This window comes from Budorcas taxicolor, chromosome 14 (genome assembly GCF_023091745.1).
Source record: "Budorcas taxicolor isolate Tak-1 chromosome 14, Takin1.1, whole genome shotgun sequence".
Lineage (NCBI taxonomy): Eukaryota > Metazoa > Chordata > Mammalia > Artiodactyla > Bovidae > Budorcas > Budorcas taxicolor.
Genome location: NC_068923.1, coordinates 86,326,837 through 86,342,618, shown reverse-complemented (window position 1 = coordinate 86,342,618; position 15,782 = coordinate 86,326,837). Strand labels below are relative to the sequence as shown.

Sequence of the window (15,782 nt, the reverse complement as noted above, 5' to 3'; positions counted from 1 at the left end):
TGATCGCAATTAAAGCAGTGTTAAGAGGGAAATTTATCACAATACAAACCTACCTCAAGAAACAAGAAAAACATTAAATAAGCAACCTAACCTTATACTTACAGTAAGAGAAAAAGAAGAACAAAAGCTCCAAAGTTAGTAGAAGGAGTGAAATCACAAAGATCAGAGCAGAAATAAAAAGAAATGAAGGTGGCAATAGCAAAGATCAATAAAACTAATAGCTGCTTCTTAGAGAAGATAAAATTGTCAAACCATTAGCCAGACTCATCAAGAAAGAAAGGGAGAAGACTCAAATCAATAAACTTAGAAGTGAAAAAGGAAAAGTTACAACAGACAATGCAGAAATACAAAGGATCATAAGAGGCTACTACAAGTAAGTATATGCTAATAAATTTCACAATCTAGAAGAAATAGGCAAATTCTTAGAAAAGTGTAACCTTCTGTAATTGAGGAAGAAATAGAAATTAAGAACAGACCAATCACAAGCATGGAAATAGAGTAGTAAAATATCTTCCAACGAACAAAAGCCCATGGCCAGAGGGCTTCACAGGCAATTTCTATCAAAATCTTTGAGAAGAGTTAACACCTATACTGTTCAAACTTCTCCAGAAAATTGTAGAGGAAGGAAAACTAAACTGAACGTATGAGGCCATCATCACCCTGAATCCATAACCAGTCAAAAGATGCTAGAAAAAAGAAAACTACAGGCCAATATCACTTATGAACATAGATGCAAAATTCCTCAACAAAATTACTGCAAACAGAATCCAACAGCACATCAAAAGGATCATACATTGTGATCAAGTGGACTTTATCCCACGGATGCAAGGATTCTTCAGTACATACATATAAAACAATGTGATGCACCATATAAACAAATTCAAAGCTAGAAGCTGTATGATCATCTCAATAGATGCAGAGGAAGCTTTTGACCAAATTCAACACCCACTTATGATTTAATAAAAAAACAACCCTTTCCAGAAAGTATGTATAGTAGGATCATACCTCAACATAATAAAGGCCATATATGATAAACTCACAGCAAATATTATTCTCAACAGTGAAAAACTGAAAGCATTTCCTCAGGAACAAGACAAGGGTACCTATTCTCACCACTATTACTCAACATAGTTTTTAAATTCCTAGCCACAGCAATCAGAGAAGGAAAAGAAATGAATCTTGATTGAAAAAAGAAGTATTAATAAAATTCTCATTGTTTGCCAACAAAGGTCCATATAGTCAAAGCTATGGTTTTTCCAGTAGTCATGTATGGATGTGAGAGTTGGACCATAAAGAAGGCTGAGCCCCGAAGAATTGGTGCTCTTGAACTGTGGTGCTGAAGACTCTTGAAAGTCCCTTGGACAGCAAGGTCAAACCAGTCAATCGTAAAGGAAATAAATCCTGAATATTTACTGGAAGGACTGAGGCTGAAGCTGAAGCTCTAGTACTTTGGCTGCCTGATGTGAAGAGCTGACTCATTAGAAAAGACCGTGATGGTGGGAAAGACTGAAGGCAGGAGGAGAAAGGGATAACAGAGGATGAGATAGTTGGATGCCATCACTGACTCAATGGACATGAGTTTGAACAAGCTCCAGGAGATAGTGAAGGACAGGGAAGACTAGCAGTGCTGCAGTCTATGGGGTCACAGAGTGGGAAATGACTGAGTGAGTAAACAACAGAGGTGTGAGCAGTTGAAAATAAAACCCTTAGAATGGAAGAGAATAATAGCAAATGAAACAACTGACAAAGTAATCTCCAAAATATAAAAGCAGCTCATTCAACTCACTATCAGAAAAGCAAACAATCCAATCAAAAATTGGGCAGAAGACCTAAACAGACATTTCTCCAAAGAAGACATACTGATGGCTAATAAATACATGAAAAGATGCTCAACATCACTAGTATTAGAGAAACACAAATCAAAACTACAAAGAATATCACCTCATACTGTTCAGAATGGTGAACATGAAAAAATTTACAAAGAAGAAATGCTGAAGAGGGTATGGAGAAAAGGTAACACTCTTGCATTATTGCTGGGAATGTAAGTTGATACAATCACAATCACTAAGGAGAATGGTATGGGGGTTCCTTAAAAAAAAAAAAAATCAGAATAAAGCTACCGTATGACCCAGCAATCCCACTACTGGGCATATACTCTGAGGGAACCATAATTAAAAAGACATGTACCTCAGTGTTCATTGCAACATTGTTTACAGTTGCTAGGACATGGAAGCAATGTGATACCCATCAGAAGATGAATAGATAAAGAAGTTGTGTTACCTATATACAATGGAAGATTACTCAACCATAAACAGGAACACATTTGAGTCAGTTCTAATGAGGTGGATGAACCTACAGTCTATTATGCAGAGTGAACTAAGAAAGAGAAAAATAAATATGCTATATTAATGCATATATATGGGATCTAGAAAGATGGTACTGATGAACCTATCTTTAGGACAACAGTGGACATGCAGACAGAGCAGACTTGTGGACACAGGGAGGGAAAGGGAGGGACAAATTGAAGGACTAATGTTGAAATATATACATTAGAGTATGTAGAATATTTAGCCAGTGGAAATTTGCTGTATGATTCAGGGATATCAAACTTGGTGCTCTGTGTCCATCTAGATGGTTGAGATTGGGTGGGAGGTGAGAGAGAGATTCAAGAGGGAGGGAACGTATGTATACCTATGGCTGATTCATGTTGGTGCATGGCAGAAACTGACAATACTATAAAGCAGTTATCCTCCAACTAAAAAATTCATTAAAATATTGTCTATTTTGTATGGTATGATTATTGCTATTCCTGCTTTCTTTTGATTTCCATTTGCATGTAGTATTTTTTTCCCATGCCCTTACTTTCAGTCTGTATGTGTCTCTAGGTCTGAAGTTGGTTTCTTGTAGATAGCATAGATACAGGTCTTCTTTCAGTATTGAATCAGTCAGTCTATGTCTTTTGGTTGGAGGCTTTAATCTGTTTACATTTAAAGTAATTATCAGTATGTATGTCCCTGTTGGCATTTTCCTAATAGTTTTGGATTTGTTTTTGTGGATGTTTTCTTTATCTTTTGTCTGTCTAGATAAATTCCTTAGCATATATCAGAAGACTGGTTTCATGGTGCTTAGTTTTTTTGGCTTTTGCTTGTCTATAAACCTTTTGAATCTGAATGCAATCCTTGCTGGGTAGAGTAATGTTGGTTGTAGGTTTTTCCCTTTCATCACTTTAAATATATCCTGCCATTATTGTCTAGCCTGTAGTTTCTGCTGAAAAATCAGCTGATAAACCTTTGAGGATTCCCTTGTATTATTTTCCTTTGCTCCTTTCAATATTTTTAAATTTTAATTTAGTTTCATTGGTTTGATTAATATTTGATTCTGTATGTTTCTCCTTGAGTTTATCCTGTATGGGACTCTGGGCTTGGTTGACTATTTTCTTTCTCATGTTAAGGATGTTTTCACTATAATCTCTTCAGATATTGTCTCAGACCCTTTCTGTTCTTCTCTAGGACTCCTATAATTCAAATGTTCCTATGTTTAATGTTGTCCAGAGCTGTCTGATACTGTCAGACTGATTTTTTTTTTCTTTATTCTGCTCGTTGACAATCGTTTCCACCATTCTATTAACATCTTCCAGCTCACTTATTTTTCTGCTTCAGTTAATCTGCTATAGATTCTTTTTAGGGTATTTTTCATTTCAGTTATTGTGTTGTTCATTACTATTTGTTCTTTAGTTTTTGCTTTTTAGTTCAGTCACTAAGGCGTGTGCAACTCTTTGTGATTCCATGGACTGCAGCACACCAGCTTCCCTGACCTCTGTCACCCCCTTCTCCTGCCCTCAGTCTTTCCCAGCATCAGGGTCACTGCCAGTGAATTGGTTCTTCATATCAGGTGGCCAAAGTATTGGAGCTTCAGCATCAGCATCAGTCCTTCCAATGAATATTCAGTATTGATTTCCTTTAGGATTGACTAGTTTGATCTCCTTGCTGTCCAAAGAACTCTGAAGAGTCTTCTCCAACATCACAGTTCAAAAGCATTAATTCTTAGGCACTCAGCCTTCTTTATGGTCCACCTCTCACGTCCGTACATGACTACTGGAAAAACCATAGCTTTGACTAGATGCACCTTTGTTGGGAAAGTGATGTCTGGTACTCTTCCATCTTGACTCTGCCTCTGTCCCGTAACATAGGATGAACGCATTTGGCCTGGGACTGTTGAAGTGCTGGGATATCAACAGTGTTCAAAGAAGCACTTTATTTTAATTCTTGAGGGTGAAGGCCTTGTCTTGTCCCTATTGACTGCCACTAAGTAAACCACTGAGTGTCGACTTGAATGGGATGGGATGTAAGCCATTCTCAAAGTCCAACTTAATCAAGCACAGGGCTGTCATGATTATGGCACCATCTAGAAACTAAGATCCTTTATAGGTAAGTCACTCGGAGTTTTAAAATCCCGAAAGAAACAAATAGCCTTTATTTCTGATTCCGTGCAGTGTATTTTGACATGCATCATAAAGTCCAGTGGTAGTACAGCAATGATCTCCTTGAGTGGTTCACATGTGTGGCTGCCCAGGACAAAGATATGGTCTGTGATAGCTTTTTATTTGACCTTAAATAATTGACAGTAAATAAGGACAACTCTCAGCAGAGTTCGGTAGTTTGTAAATTGTCTTTATAGCCATAGTTTCTATTTTTCATACTTTTACGGTCCTTTTGGATGACCCCTAACCCAATCACCTCCCTCCCCAAATGCCTCCCTCCCTTCCTGCCTTCCTCCTTTCCTGTGTTTAACAAATAGTTCTTGTGCCTGCTAGTAGACTAGCACTCTGCTAGATACTGACAGTACGAAAAGGAATGAAAACATCCATGGGTCCCTACTCTTAGGTTTAGTGGGGAAAAGTAACCAAATATACAAATAGATGTAAAATTATAATTGTGAAAAGTGTCATGAAGAAGAATTATGTTGTGTTATGAGGAACTGTAGTCAAGGTCAAGCATGACATCTAATCTCTAGAGGATCCCTGTGACCTCTAAAAACTATTCCCTTAGAGCCCAAAATTAATTCTATGGGAACTGGCATTTCTTATTCAACAGTGTTGGAAAGAATCTCTGGCAGTCTTAGCACAAGATTTAACAAGGCATTTTATCATACTGTCCACAGCTTCTAAAGAAAAGACTAAAGAAGCAAGGATAAGAGTTCCAAATCCCCAAAAAGAAGAATTACAACACAAAACTCATTCCATTAAAATGTAAAACTTTAAATGTTTGGAAGAGCTAAGCGTTTGGATGTTTGAGGACCGGATGTCATCGTACTGTTTGTCCACATCAAGCCTGTCCTTTGTCCTGTCTCATTCACTGGAAATGCACTCTTCCTCTGTCAAGCATAGGCAGTGCCTTCTGTTTTCCAAGCCTGGCTTTGCTATCAAAACAGGGCCTCCTTATACTGTGTACGCTGTCTTGGCACCTAGTGAATTCCTTCTCTCTACCCTAGTTTGATTCCTCCTTTTGCCTGTGCTTGTATGCCCAAGGCTGCATTAAACCTCTTGAACCCCCACTGGAACTTCTGCTCTTTCCTCTAGCTGTCAGATCTCCAGAAGAGCACCAGCCTTTTCTCACTTTGCTGACTGAGCATATAATGTCTCTGTGCCTCCCTTGACTCATCTTGTGCAGAGTGCCTTAGCAGTGTTGGCTAGTCATAAAATTTTAGCCCCTATCCACTGGGTTTTTAACGAAATGATCTAAGGCAGCATTCAACTAATATTTGTTGAACAGCTATTATATGCCAGACACTGTTTTCTAATGCTAGATGAATGACAGCATTGCAAAGAGGCCCTATTTTTGCAATATTTCCAACTTTGTAGTAAAGGTAGGATATATGCATGAGTCACTATAATACAAAGCAGAAGATAATAATTGATCATAGGAAGTACACAGTGCTATGCAACCTCAAAAGGAAGACAGCTTCCTGGTGAAGGTGATACATGGAGGAGAAGCAAGAGGGAGATACACAGATATCCATTATAATATACACAGATATCCATTATACACAGATATCCATTATAATAATTGGAGAACCAAGGCATAGTAATAGTTTAATGGAAATTCTGAACACATTATCATTGTAGAAACAATAAAAAAGTTTACAGCAAAATTAACTGTTTAATAGAAAGTCATTCTGTGGCCAACAGAATAACAGATATTTTTCTCTTTCCTGAAAATGTCATTCAAAAGTGGCTATGAATTTAGAAATCTTTGGGAAAATGAATTAGAAATCATTAAGAAAACAAACGGGCTCAACATTTGAAAACTGAGTTGAAGTGTCAACATAGAAGCACTCCTAGCACCATGTATGTCTAACATCTTGTTCCATGGTCTTCTCTTAAGTCTAAAAGATTATAGTTAGCATTATAATATCCATTATTTGCCAGGTACTTCATTATATTGTCTCTAATCCTTAAGACAGCCCTGAGAAGTAGATACTAGTATTTCCATTTAAAAAATAGAAAGGGTGACTTAGGAATTTGAGTGACTTTCTTGAGATCCCAGAGCTAGTACATCGCATAGCAGATGGTCTCCAAAGCCTGTGCTTTACCTACTGCAAAATACTCACTAGATGGTGTAACCTATAGAAAAAGAATAAAATGAGAGATCCATATATTGCATACAATTCCATTGTGTGTGTATGTGTAATGAGTGTATGTATTATATGTATATATATGATCATTCTGAACAGCAATGAATTCTTTTTAAAAATAGTTTAAAATTGCTATAAATAGTGCATATAATGTAGAAATTAAGAGTATAGGCCATTGAGTGATGTAAAACTGCCTAACGAAATAAAAAGCCACTCATTACCGTGTTCATGAAGAAGGTATAATAGTTGCTCACTTGTATTTTATCTGCTGCACTAGGTGACTTATGAAAGCTTTTCTTTTTTTAATATTTATTTACTTGGTTGCGTTGAGTCTCTGTTGCAGCATGCAGGATCCTCCATTGTCGCGCACAAACTCTCTAGTTGTGGGGCATTAGCTCAGTAGTTGTAGTGTGTGGGTTTAGTTGCTTTGGTGCCCCAAAGATATACACATCCTAATCCCCACAATCTACAAATATGTTGGATCATATGTCAAAGGGGAAAGAAGGGTGAAAATGAGATTAGAGTTGTCGCCTCATCTTGATATAAGGAGATTATCCTGGATTACCTGGGTGCACCCAGTGTAATTATGAGGGTCTTTAAATTGTAGAAGAGAGCTTCAGAGTAATGTGATCTGAGAAGGGCTTGACCAGCTGTTGCTGGCTTTGAAGATAAGAGGGGGATCAGATGTTGAGGAATGTGGGCAGCCTCTGGAAGCTGGAAAAGGCAAGAAAACAGATTCCCTCCTAGAGTCTCCAAAATACACACACCCCTACAACACATTGATTTTAGGTCAATCAGACCCATTCTGATACCTGGTCTGCAGAGCTGTAAGACAATAAATTTGTATGATTTTAAGCCACTAAGTTTTTGGTAATTTGTCATAGCTGCAATTGGAAACTAATACAGTCACTGACTCTGGATTAAGTCTTTCTGTAGCATGGCTACCTGAATATATTTTAACTTAAGCTTCACAAAAGAATAAGGCCTCCAGGATGGATGCTTTTTTTTTTTTTTTCTTTTTTTTTGTTTATAGGATAATGGTAATTCTCAGAGGAAAGCATGAATTTCTGAAGTAAAATCTTTTCCATGAATTCTAAGGACAGGGAATTTCATTGTAAATATATCTATGTCTACTTTTATTAATTTAAATAATTGACATACATTCATACCAAATACCAGGTGGTATTTCAATATAAACCACAAACTGCCTTAATTTTCTTTTTAGTTATTTTTCTTATCTTATGTAAACTCAATAATTTGTCAAATTCCCATGATTCCTTTTCTTTTACCCTTTAATATTAAAATTCTGAAGTATGGAAGTTGTAATGCAGTCTGAATGGTAATCTATGCTGCTGCTGCTGCTGCTGCTAAGTTGCTTTAGACGTGTCCGACTCTGTGCGACCCCATAGACGGGCAGCCTACCAGGCTCCCCTGTCCTTGGGATTCTCCAGGCAAGAACACTGGAATGGGTTGCCATTTCCTTCTCTAATGGATGAAAGTGAAAAGTGAAAGTGAAGTTGCTCAGTCATGTCTGACTCTTAGCGACCCCATGGACTGCAGCCCACCAGGCTCCTCTGTCTGTGGGATTTTCCAGGCAAGAGTACTGGAGTGGGGTGCCATTGCCTTCTCTGACGGTAAGCTATGCTGCTAAGTCACTTCAGTCATGACTGATTCTGTGTGACCCCATAGACGACAGCCTACCAGGCTCCTCCGTCCCTGGGATTCTCCAGGCAAGAATACTGGAGTGGGTTGCCATTTCCTTCTCTAATGGATGAAAGTGAAAAGTGAAAGTGAAGTTGCTCAGTCATGTCTGACTCTTAGCGACCCCATGGACTGCAGCCCACCAGGCTCCTCTGTCTGTGGGATTTTCCAGGCAAGAGTACTGGAGTGGGGTGCCATTGCCTTCTCTGACGGTAAGCTATGCTGCTAAGTCACTTCAGTCATGACTGATTCTGTGTGACCCCATAGACGACAGCCTACCAGGCTCCTCCGTCCCTGGGATTCTCCAGGCAAGAATACTGGAGTGGGTTGCCATTTCCTTCTCTAATGGATGAAAGTGAAAAGTGAAAGTGAAGTTGCTCAGTCATGTCTGACTCTTAGCGACCCCATGGACTGCAGCCCACCAGGCTCCTCTGTCTGTGGGATTTTCCAGGCAAGAGTACTGGAGTGGGGTGCCATTGCCTTCTCTGACGGTAAGCTATGCTGCTAAGTCACTTCAGTCATGACTGATTCTGTGTGACCCCATAGACGACAGCCTACCAGGCTCCTCCGTCCCTGGGATTCTCCAGGCAAGAATACTGGAGTGGGTTGCCATTTCCTTCTCTAATGGATGAAAGTGAAAAGTGAAAGTGAAGTTGCTCAGTCATGTCTGACTCTTAGCGACCCCATGGACTGCAGCCCACCAGGCTCCTCTGTCTGTGGGATTTTCCAGGCAAGAGTACTGGAGTGGGGTGCCATTGCCTTCTCTGACGGTAAGCTATGCTGCTAAGTCACTTCAGTCATGACTGATTCTGTGTGACCCCATAGACGACAGCCTACCAGGCTCCTCCGTCCCTGGGATTCTCCAGGCAAGAATACTGGAGTGGGTTGCCATTTCCTTCTCCAGTGCATAAAAGTGAAAAGTGAAAGTGAAGTCGCTCAGTCATGTCTGACTCTTCACAACCCCATGGACTGTAGCCACCAGGCTCCTCTGTTCATGGAATTCTCCAGGCAAGAGTACTTGAGTGGGGTGCCATCACCTTCTCCTAATGGTTTTCCCTACTTTCTTCATTTTAAGTCTGAATTTTGCAATAAGGAGTTCATGATCTGAGCCACAGTCAGCTTCTGGTCTTGTTTTTGCTGACTATATTCGTTGGACCTGAAGGTGAAAATGAAAGTTTCTCAGTTGTGTCCAACTCTTTGTGACCCCCTGGTCTATACAGTCCATGGAATTCTCCAGGCCAGAGTACTGGACAGGGTAAACTTTCACTTCTCCAGGGGATCTTCCCAACCTAGGGATTGAACCCAGGTCTCCCACATTGCAGTTGGATTCTTTACCAGCTGAGCCAAAGGGAAGCCCTGCATCCGAAGGTGGAGAAGCTCCATAATCAATCTGATTTTGGTATTGACCATCTGTAGAGTTGTCTCATGTTGTTGGAAGAGGATGTTTGCTATGATCAGTGCATTCTCTTGGCAAAACTTGGTTAGCCTTTGTCCTGATTCATTTTGTACTCCAAGGCCAAACTTGCCTGTTACTCCAGGTATCTCTTGATTTCCTACTTTTTCATTCCAGTTCCCTATGTTGAAAAGGACATCTTTTTTTGGTGTTAGTTCTAGTAGATCATGTAGGTTCTTCATAAAACCATTCAATTTCAGCTTCTTCAGCATTAGTGGTTGGGGCGTAGACTTGGATTACTATAATATAGAATGGTTTGTCTTGGAAATGAACAGAGATCATTCAGTTGTTTTGAGAATGCACCCAAGTACTCTATTTCAGACTCTTTTGCTGAGTATGAAGGCTAATCCATTTCTTCTAAGAGATTCTTGCCCATTACAGTAGATGTAATGATCATCTGAATTAAATTTGCCCATTCCCGTCCATTTTAGTTCACTGATTCCTAAGATGTTGACGCTCACTCTTGCTGTCTCCTATTTGAATACTTCCAATTTACCTTGATTCATGGACCTAACATTCCAGGCTCCTATGAAATATTGTTCTTTACAGCACCAGACTTTACTTTCACTACCAGATACATCCACAACTGGGTGTTGTTTCTGCTGGGCTTGGCCTTTTCATTTCTTTGGAGCTATTTTTCTGCTGTTCTTCAGTAGCATATTGGGCACCTATGGACCTGGGAAGTTCATCTTTCAGTATCCTGTCCTTTGCCTTTTCTTACTGCTGAAGTGGTTTGCTAGTCCCATCTCCCATGGACCACATTTTGTCAGAACTCTCCACCATGACCTGTCCGTCTTGCGTGTCCCTACTTGGCATGGCTCACAGTTTCATTGAGTCAGACAAGGCTGTGATCTATGTATCAGTTTGGTTAGTTTTTTGTGATTGTGGTTTAGGAGTAAAAAGAAAGATTCCAAATCTTGAAAGATAAAATTAGATTTCAAATCAGTGAAGAATACCATCTTTAGGAAATAATCCTGTGTCACGGATTTATTGGATTAGAGGATCTTTCTAACTCCTCTTATGTATGGTCCTTCCTATATCCGACCAATCTGATGTTAGTAGGTACATGTAGAGCAGATTTTCCCTACCCTACCTATCATGTTAATAGTTTCTGGTATGAACTTTGTGACCACAGTGATGTTAATGGCTACGTTCCTACTCCACCCCCACCCATGTCTTACTGGCCTAAGTGAAAAAGTTCATTTGGGGTTAGTATGAGAGAAGGACCTCAGATCTTTGGCTAATTTCTGATTTCAGGAAATTGGCCCCTTTGCTGACTTTTAAATGATTCTCAGTCTGTGAGTCACAGTGTTAGGATACTCTTGAGTTGCTCAAGTGAGTTGTGAATGGATCATTAATTGTGTTTTTAAATGCCCTTGAAATGGTTCGTAATAAAATTTTAATGAAATTATGTACTTTAATTGAGAATTTGTGCTTAAATCAAGTGAACATGAAACTCAAATGAACTTTTATTTATAAAGATAATTTTGGGTAATGTGAAATAATTAAGGTTATGATGATTTTTTTTTAGGTTATATGGATCTCAGGAAAGTGGCTTAATTATTTCTTTTTTTCTCATTTGAAGGTGGATAATGAGTTTATTATGAGTTTATTAATTTCTATATGTTTGCAGTTGACAGCACTAAATCTGGGAAACAACCTTTTAGAAGAAGTTCCACAAGAGATGAAATACCTTACATCCCTGAAGAAGCTCCATTTATTTAGAAATAAGATACATAGATTTGCGCCTGGAGTATGTGGTAAGTTAGTCAGATAAGAGCATGTTTATAGTGTCAAAGTTAATTTCCTTATATTGAACAATTTGGAACTAAAGTGAAAAAGGAATTTTAGTCTTGGTTTAAGATATTTACACTTGAAATTAGAGAATTTGGGGAACAACTTTTTTAAACTACTGCATTATATATTTCTTTACATGTAAATCTAAGAAAATAAGTAGTTAAATTAAAGTTAGCAAATTTTCCCCTTTTCAGAATCAGTGTACACATAGACTGTCATATCTGAGCACCCTTTTTTTGGACTGGAGAGAAAACTAGTTGAAAATCAAATCAAGAAACATCTCCACAGTTCTCCTTGTTCTTTATACTTTTTATACCATATTAACTATTAAGTCACTATCTTTGTTTAAGATGTGAAGCTGCATTTGAATCAGTTCTAATGAGGTGGATGAAACTGGAGCCTATTATACAGAGTGAAGTAAGTCAGAAAGAAAAACACCAATACAATATATTAACGCACATATGTGGAATTTAGAAAGATGGTAACGATGACCCTATATGCAAGATAGCAAAAGAGACACAGATGTAAAGAACAGACTTTTGGACTCTGTGGGAGAAGGTGAGGGTGGGATGATTTGAGACAATTGAAACATGTATATTACCATATGTGAAATAGATTGCCAGTCCAGGTTCAATGCATGAGACAGGGTGCTCAGGGCTGGTGCACTGGGATGACCCTGAGGGATGGGATGGGGAGGGAAGTGGGGGGGGCTTCAGGATGGGAGACACATATACAGCCATGGCTGATTTATGTCAATGTATGGCAAAACCACTACAATATTGGGAAGTAATTAGCCTCCAATTAAAATAAATAAATAAATAAATAAATAAATAAAGATGTGAAGCTTAACTCAACTTGGGGAGAATTTTAAAGAAAAGATATGAGGTTAAATAAATGGCATTTCTTCTTCGTGTTTCCCTTAAGCTAATAATTTCTCCATTTAATATGACCTTTTTCCTATTTAATATAGGCAGAAAATGCTTAAGGATAGAACACATGACAAAAAGATCCAGATAATCTTATAGCTTCATTAACTCATGTAAGGCCCTTCACTACTTTATGTGTCCTCAAGAGTAAAATCATAACTATAGAATAGAATTTATGATGTCCTGTGAACTTCTGAGGCATGGGTACTGTATATTGTCATCATTATCACTGAGCAGCATTTATTAAAGGTATAATTTCATGGGGTCTCAGTTGTGGATATATAATAAAAACACAAGTAGATTCTAGTACTACCTACCTCTTTAAAATATTTTAAAATATTAGATCATGTGTCTTGGAGAAATATTTTTCCACAAAATAATAACTGTAATAAACTTATTAATGGTATGTACATTATATATACAAACTTATAGATACAGGGTTCAATTATAATTTACTTACAAAGAAAACAGTTTATAAATAAGAAAAAATTAAGGGGATGCAAAAAAGTATATAATAATATTTATGATCTACACTGAGGGGCAAACAGGTAAAATCTGATATACATAAATGATATTAAGCAACCTGGTTCATGCTACTTTAGGCTTCTGTAAAGAAATTTTTTCTCATGTTGCTCTTAAATTTGAGGTTTAAAAAATATATGTAATCTGTGTACAGTACCCTACCCCTGAAGGTCTATAGTTTCTCTATTTCTTGATCTGGGGCTGTCGAACTTTGAAAATGTCATGTGAGTGACATAAATTATGTTCTATGCCAGGTCTTGATTATCCAAAGGCAGAAGCAGTTTGGTGTCCAACATATATTGCATGGTGCTGTTCTTGCCCCTCTCCCTACCCCATCAGAGTAGACTGGACCAGGATAAGATGTGTCCCAAGCTGAGTCAGTCACATTCTCTTTCTTGGGGTTTATGACAGAATCTAAAATAGTTTTTCTGGTCTGAGCTAAACACATGAACTAAGAGAAAAGTTGCAAACTGGTGACCTGTGGGATGAATCTGGTTTACAAATAGGTTGGTTCTGTTTTGTCTGCCTCTTTGAATTAGGGTCAAAGCCAGCTTAAAACTCAATATTAAAAAACCAAAGATCATGGCATTTGGTCCCATCATTTCATGGCAAATAGATGGGAAAAAGGTGGGAGAGGTGACAGATTTCCTCTTCTTGGGCTCCAGAATCACTGCGGATGGTAACTGCAGCCTGGAAATTAGAAGACAGTTGCTTCTTGCCGGGAAAGCTATGAAAAACCTAGACAGTGTGTTAAAAAGCAAAGACATCATTTTGCCAAGAAAGGTCCATATAGTCAAGACGGTGGTCTTTCCTGTAGTCATGTACAGATGTGAGAGCTGGACCATAAGGAAGGCAGAGCACTGAATTTGAATTGTGGTGCTGGAGAAGACTCTTAAGAGTCCCTTCCTTGTATAGCAAGGAGATCAAATCCTTCAATCTTAAAGGAAATCGACACTGAATACTCATTGGAAGGACTGATGCTGAAGTTGAAGCTCCAATACTTTAGTTACCTGATGTGAAGAGCCAACTAATTGGAAAAGACCCTGATGCTAGGAAAGACTGAAGGAAGAAGGACAAGAGGGCAACAGAGGATGAGATGGTTGGAGGGCATCACTGATTCAGTGGACATGAACTTGGGCAAACTCAGAGAGATGGTGAGGGATAGGGAAGCCTGGTGTGCTGCACTCCATGGGATAGTGAAGAGTCAGATGCAACTTGGCAACTGAACAACAACCCAAATTTGCAAATTAAGAGAGTTCATATAAAAGTCTGGATCTCTGGCTCTTTTGTGTTTCTCTGAAAAAGAAAGATCAGGCAACAATGGACTCATATTCCCACATGACACCAGTTACTGGGAGCTGGCAGAAATGCAGGTCCCCTGTGGCAGAAAGCATGTACTCACCGATTCAGTGTACCCATGCGAGGTGGACCCCTGCCAGGCCCACTGCTGTGCTTTGAGTTATCTTCTTGGTTCCTGCCGGGGTCCAGCCCGAGTGGATCCAGGGTAATTCGAAGCGGAGACAGCATCGGCGAGAAGAGACTTATTTATTTAGAGATATAAAGAGAGATTAGAAGAGAATAGTGTAATAGAGAAAAAGGGGCTGAGATTCCTTGGTTTACACAAGAAGCTAATAAAGTTCCGAGACAAGGAGCTTGCACTGTCTATGTTAGGCCACAGGCACCCTGCCGGTCTCCCGAAGGAGCGGAGACGCAAAGCGCCTCCCATTTGAGTCTTAGAAGCCCAGGCAAAATTAGCAGACACGGCAAGCCTTTGTGTTCCAGACGGGAATTCAGCCTGAAAAGGAGAGGGAGGGAGAGGGAGAAAGAGAGAGAGAGAGAATTGACACGGGGGGAGCCAGATTTCCGAGAAACTGGTCTGCCTCTTTATTTTCCAGGAAAGCTTTTATACTTTAAGTTGTACCTAGAGATCAATGGATAATACAAAGTCATGCAGGGTCAGCAGCCCTGACCCTTATCAAGACCAGGCTTTTTTCTGCATACCTTTCCCACAAACAATGTTGTGTATATTATATCTTCTGGCCTTGGAGGCCTGTGGACATTTTATAACCCGCTTTTGATAAAAGCTGCTCAACCAGAAAACTTATTTTCCCTTGAAGTGTTTTTTCTTTATATTTCTAATCTATGCTAGCCTCAGAAAGTATCAAACAGAGTTACATTACAGAGTTACGTAAAATTACATATTATGTATGTTTATACATACACATTTATACACATGCATACATTTCTATTAACTTGACTCTCGCTGCACCACAGGGCCCAGCGTGTTGGAAATAGGATAGGGCGGGGCAGGCCCAGGCAGCAATGGACTGGCTCCTGGGAAAGTCTGAGGCCAAGACCAGGGAGACTGCTCGGGAGACGAAAAGGTACCTAGAAGCGGGGTACACCCAGTCTGGAGTCACCGACTTCAAGTTCAAGGCACTGGTAGTGGTGCCTGGGAGATCGACCTCCTCCAGGGGCTGGGAAGCATCACACGACGGTGTCCATGAGTAGCGTGGGCAAGCCTGGCGCCCTGCACGCAGGAGGGGTGCCAGAGGGGAGCCATCAAAGTAGCCGGCATGGAGAGCAGGGAGAGCCCCCTAGTACTAGACTTCGTCTTGTGCCCTACGCAGATGCTGGTGACCGAAGAGGACCTGTTCTCCACGGAAGACTGCACAGAATTTCCCGGATCCTTCCAGTCTCCGGGGAAGATCAGAAACTTTCATGGGCCAGTGCACGTCTGCGACTTCTGC

General features: G+C 39.6%; 1 protein-coding gene across 1 annotated transcript in view; it reads left to right on the top strand.

Annotated features, from left to right (window-relative positions):
* Positions 1-15,782, top strand: part of LRRC69 (leucine rich repeat containing 69) — a 79,354-nt gene that overhangs the window by 17,304 nt on the left and 46,268 nt on the right. The window contains exon 2 of the mRNA XM_052651585.1: positions 11,421-11,547. Coding sequence (XP_052507545.1) covers positions 11,421-11,547 — 127 coding nt within the window. The remainder of the gene's footprint in view (positions 1-11,420; positions 11,548-15,782) is intronic.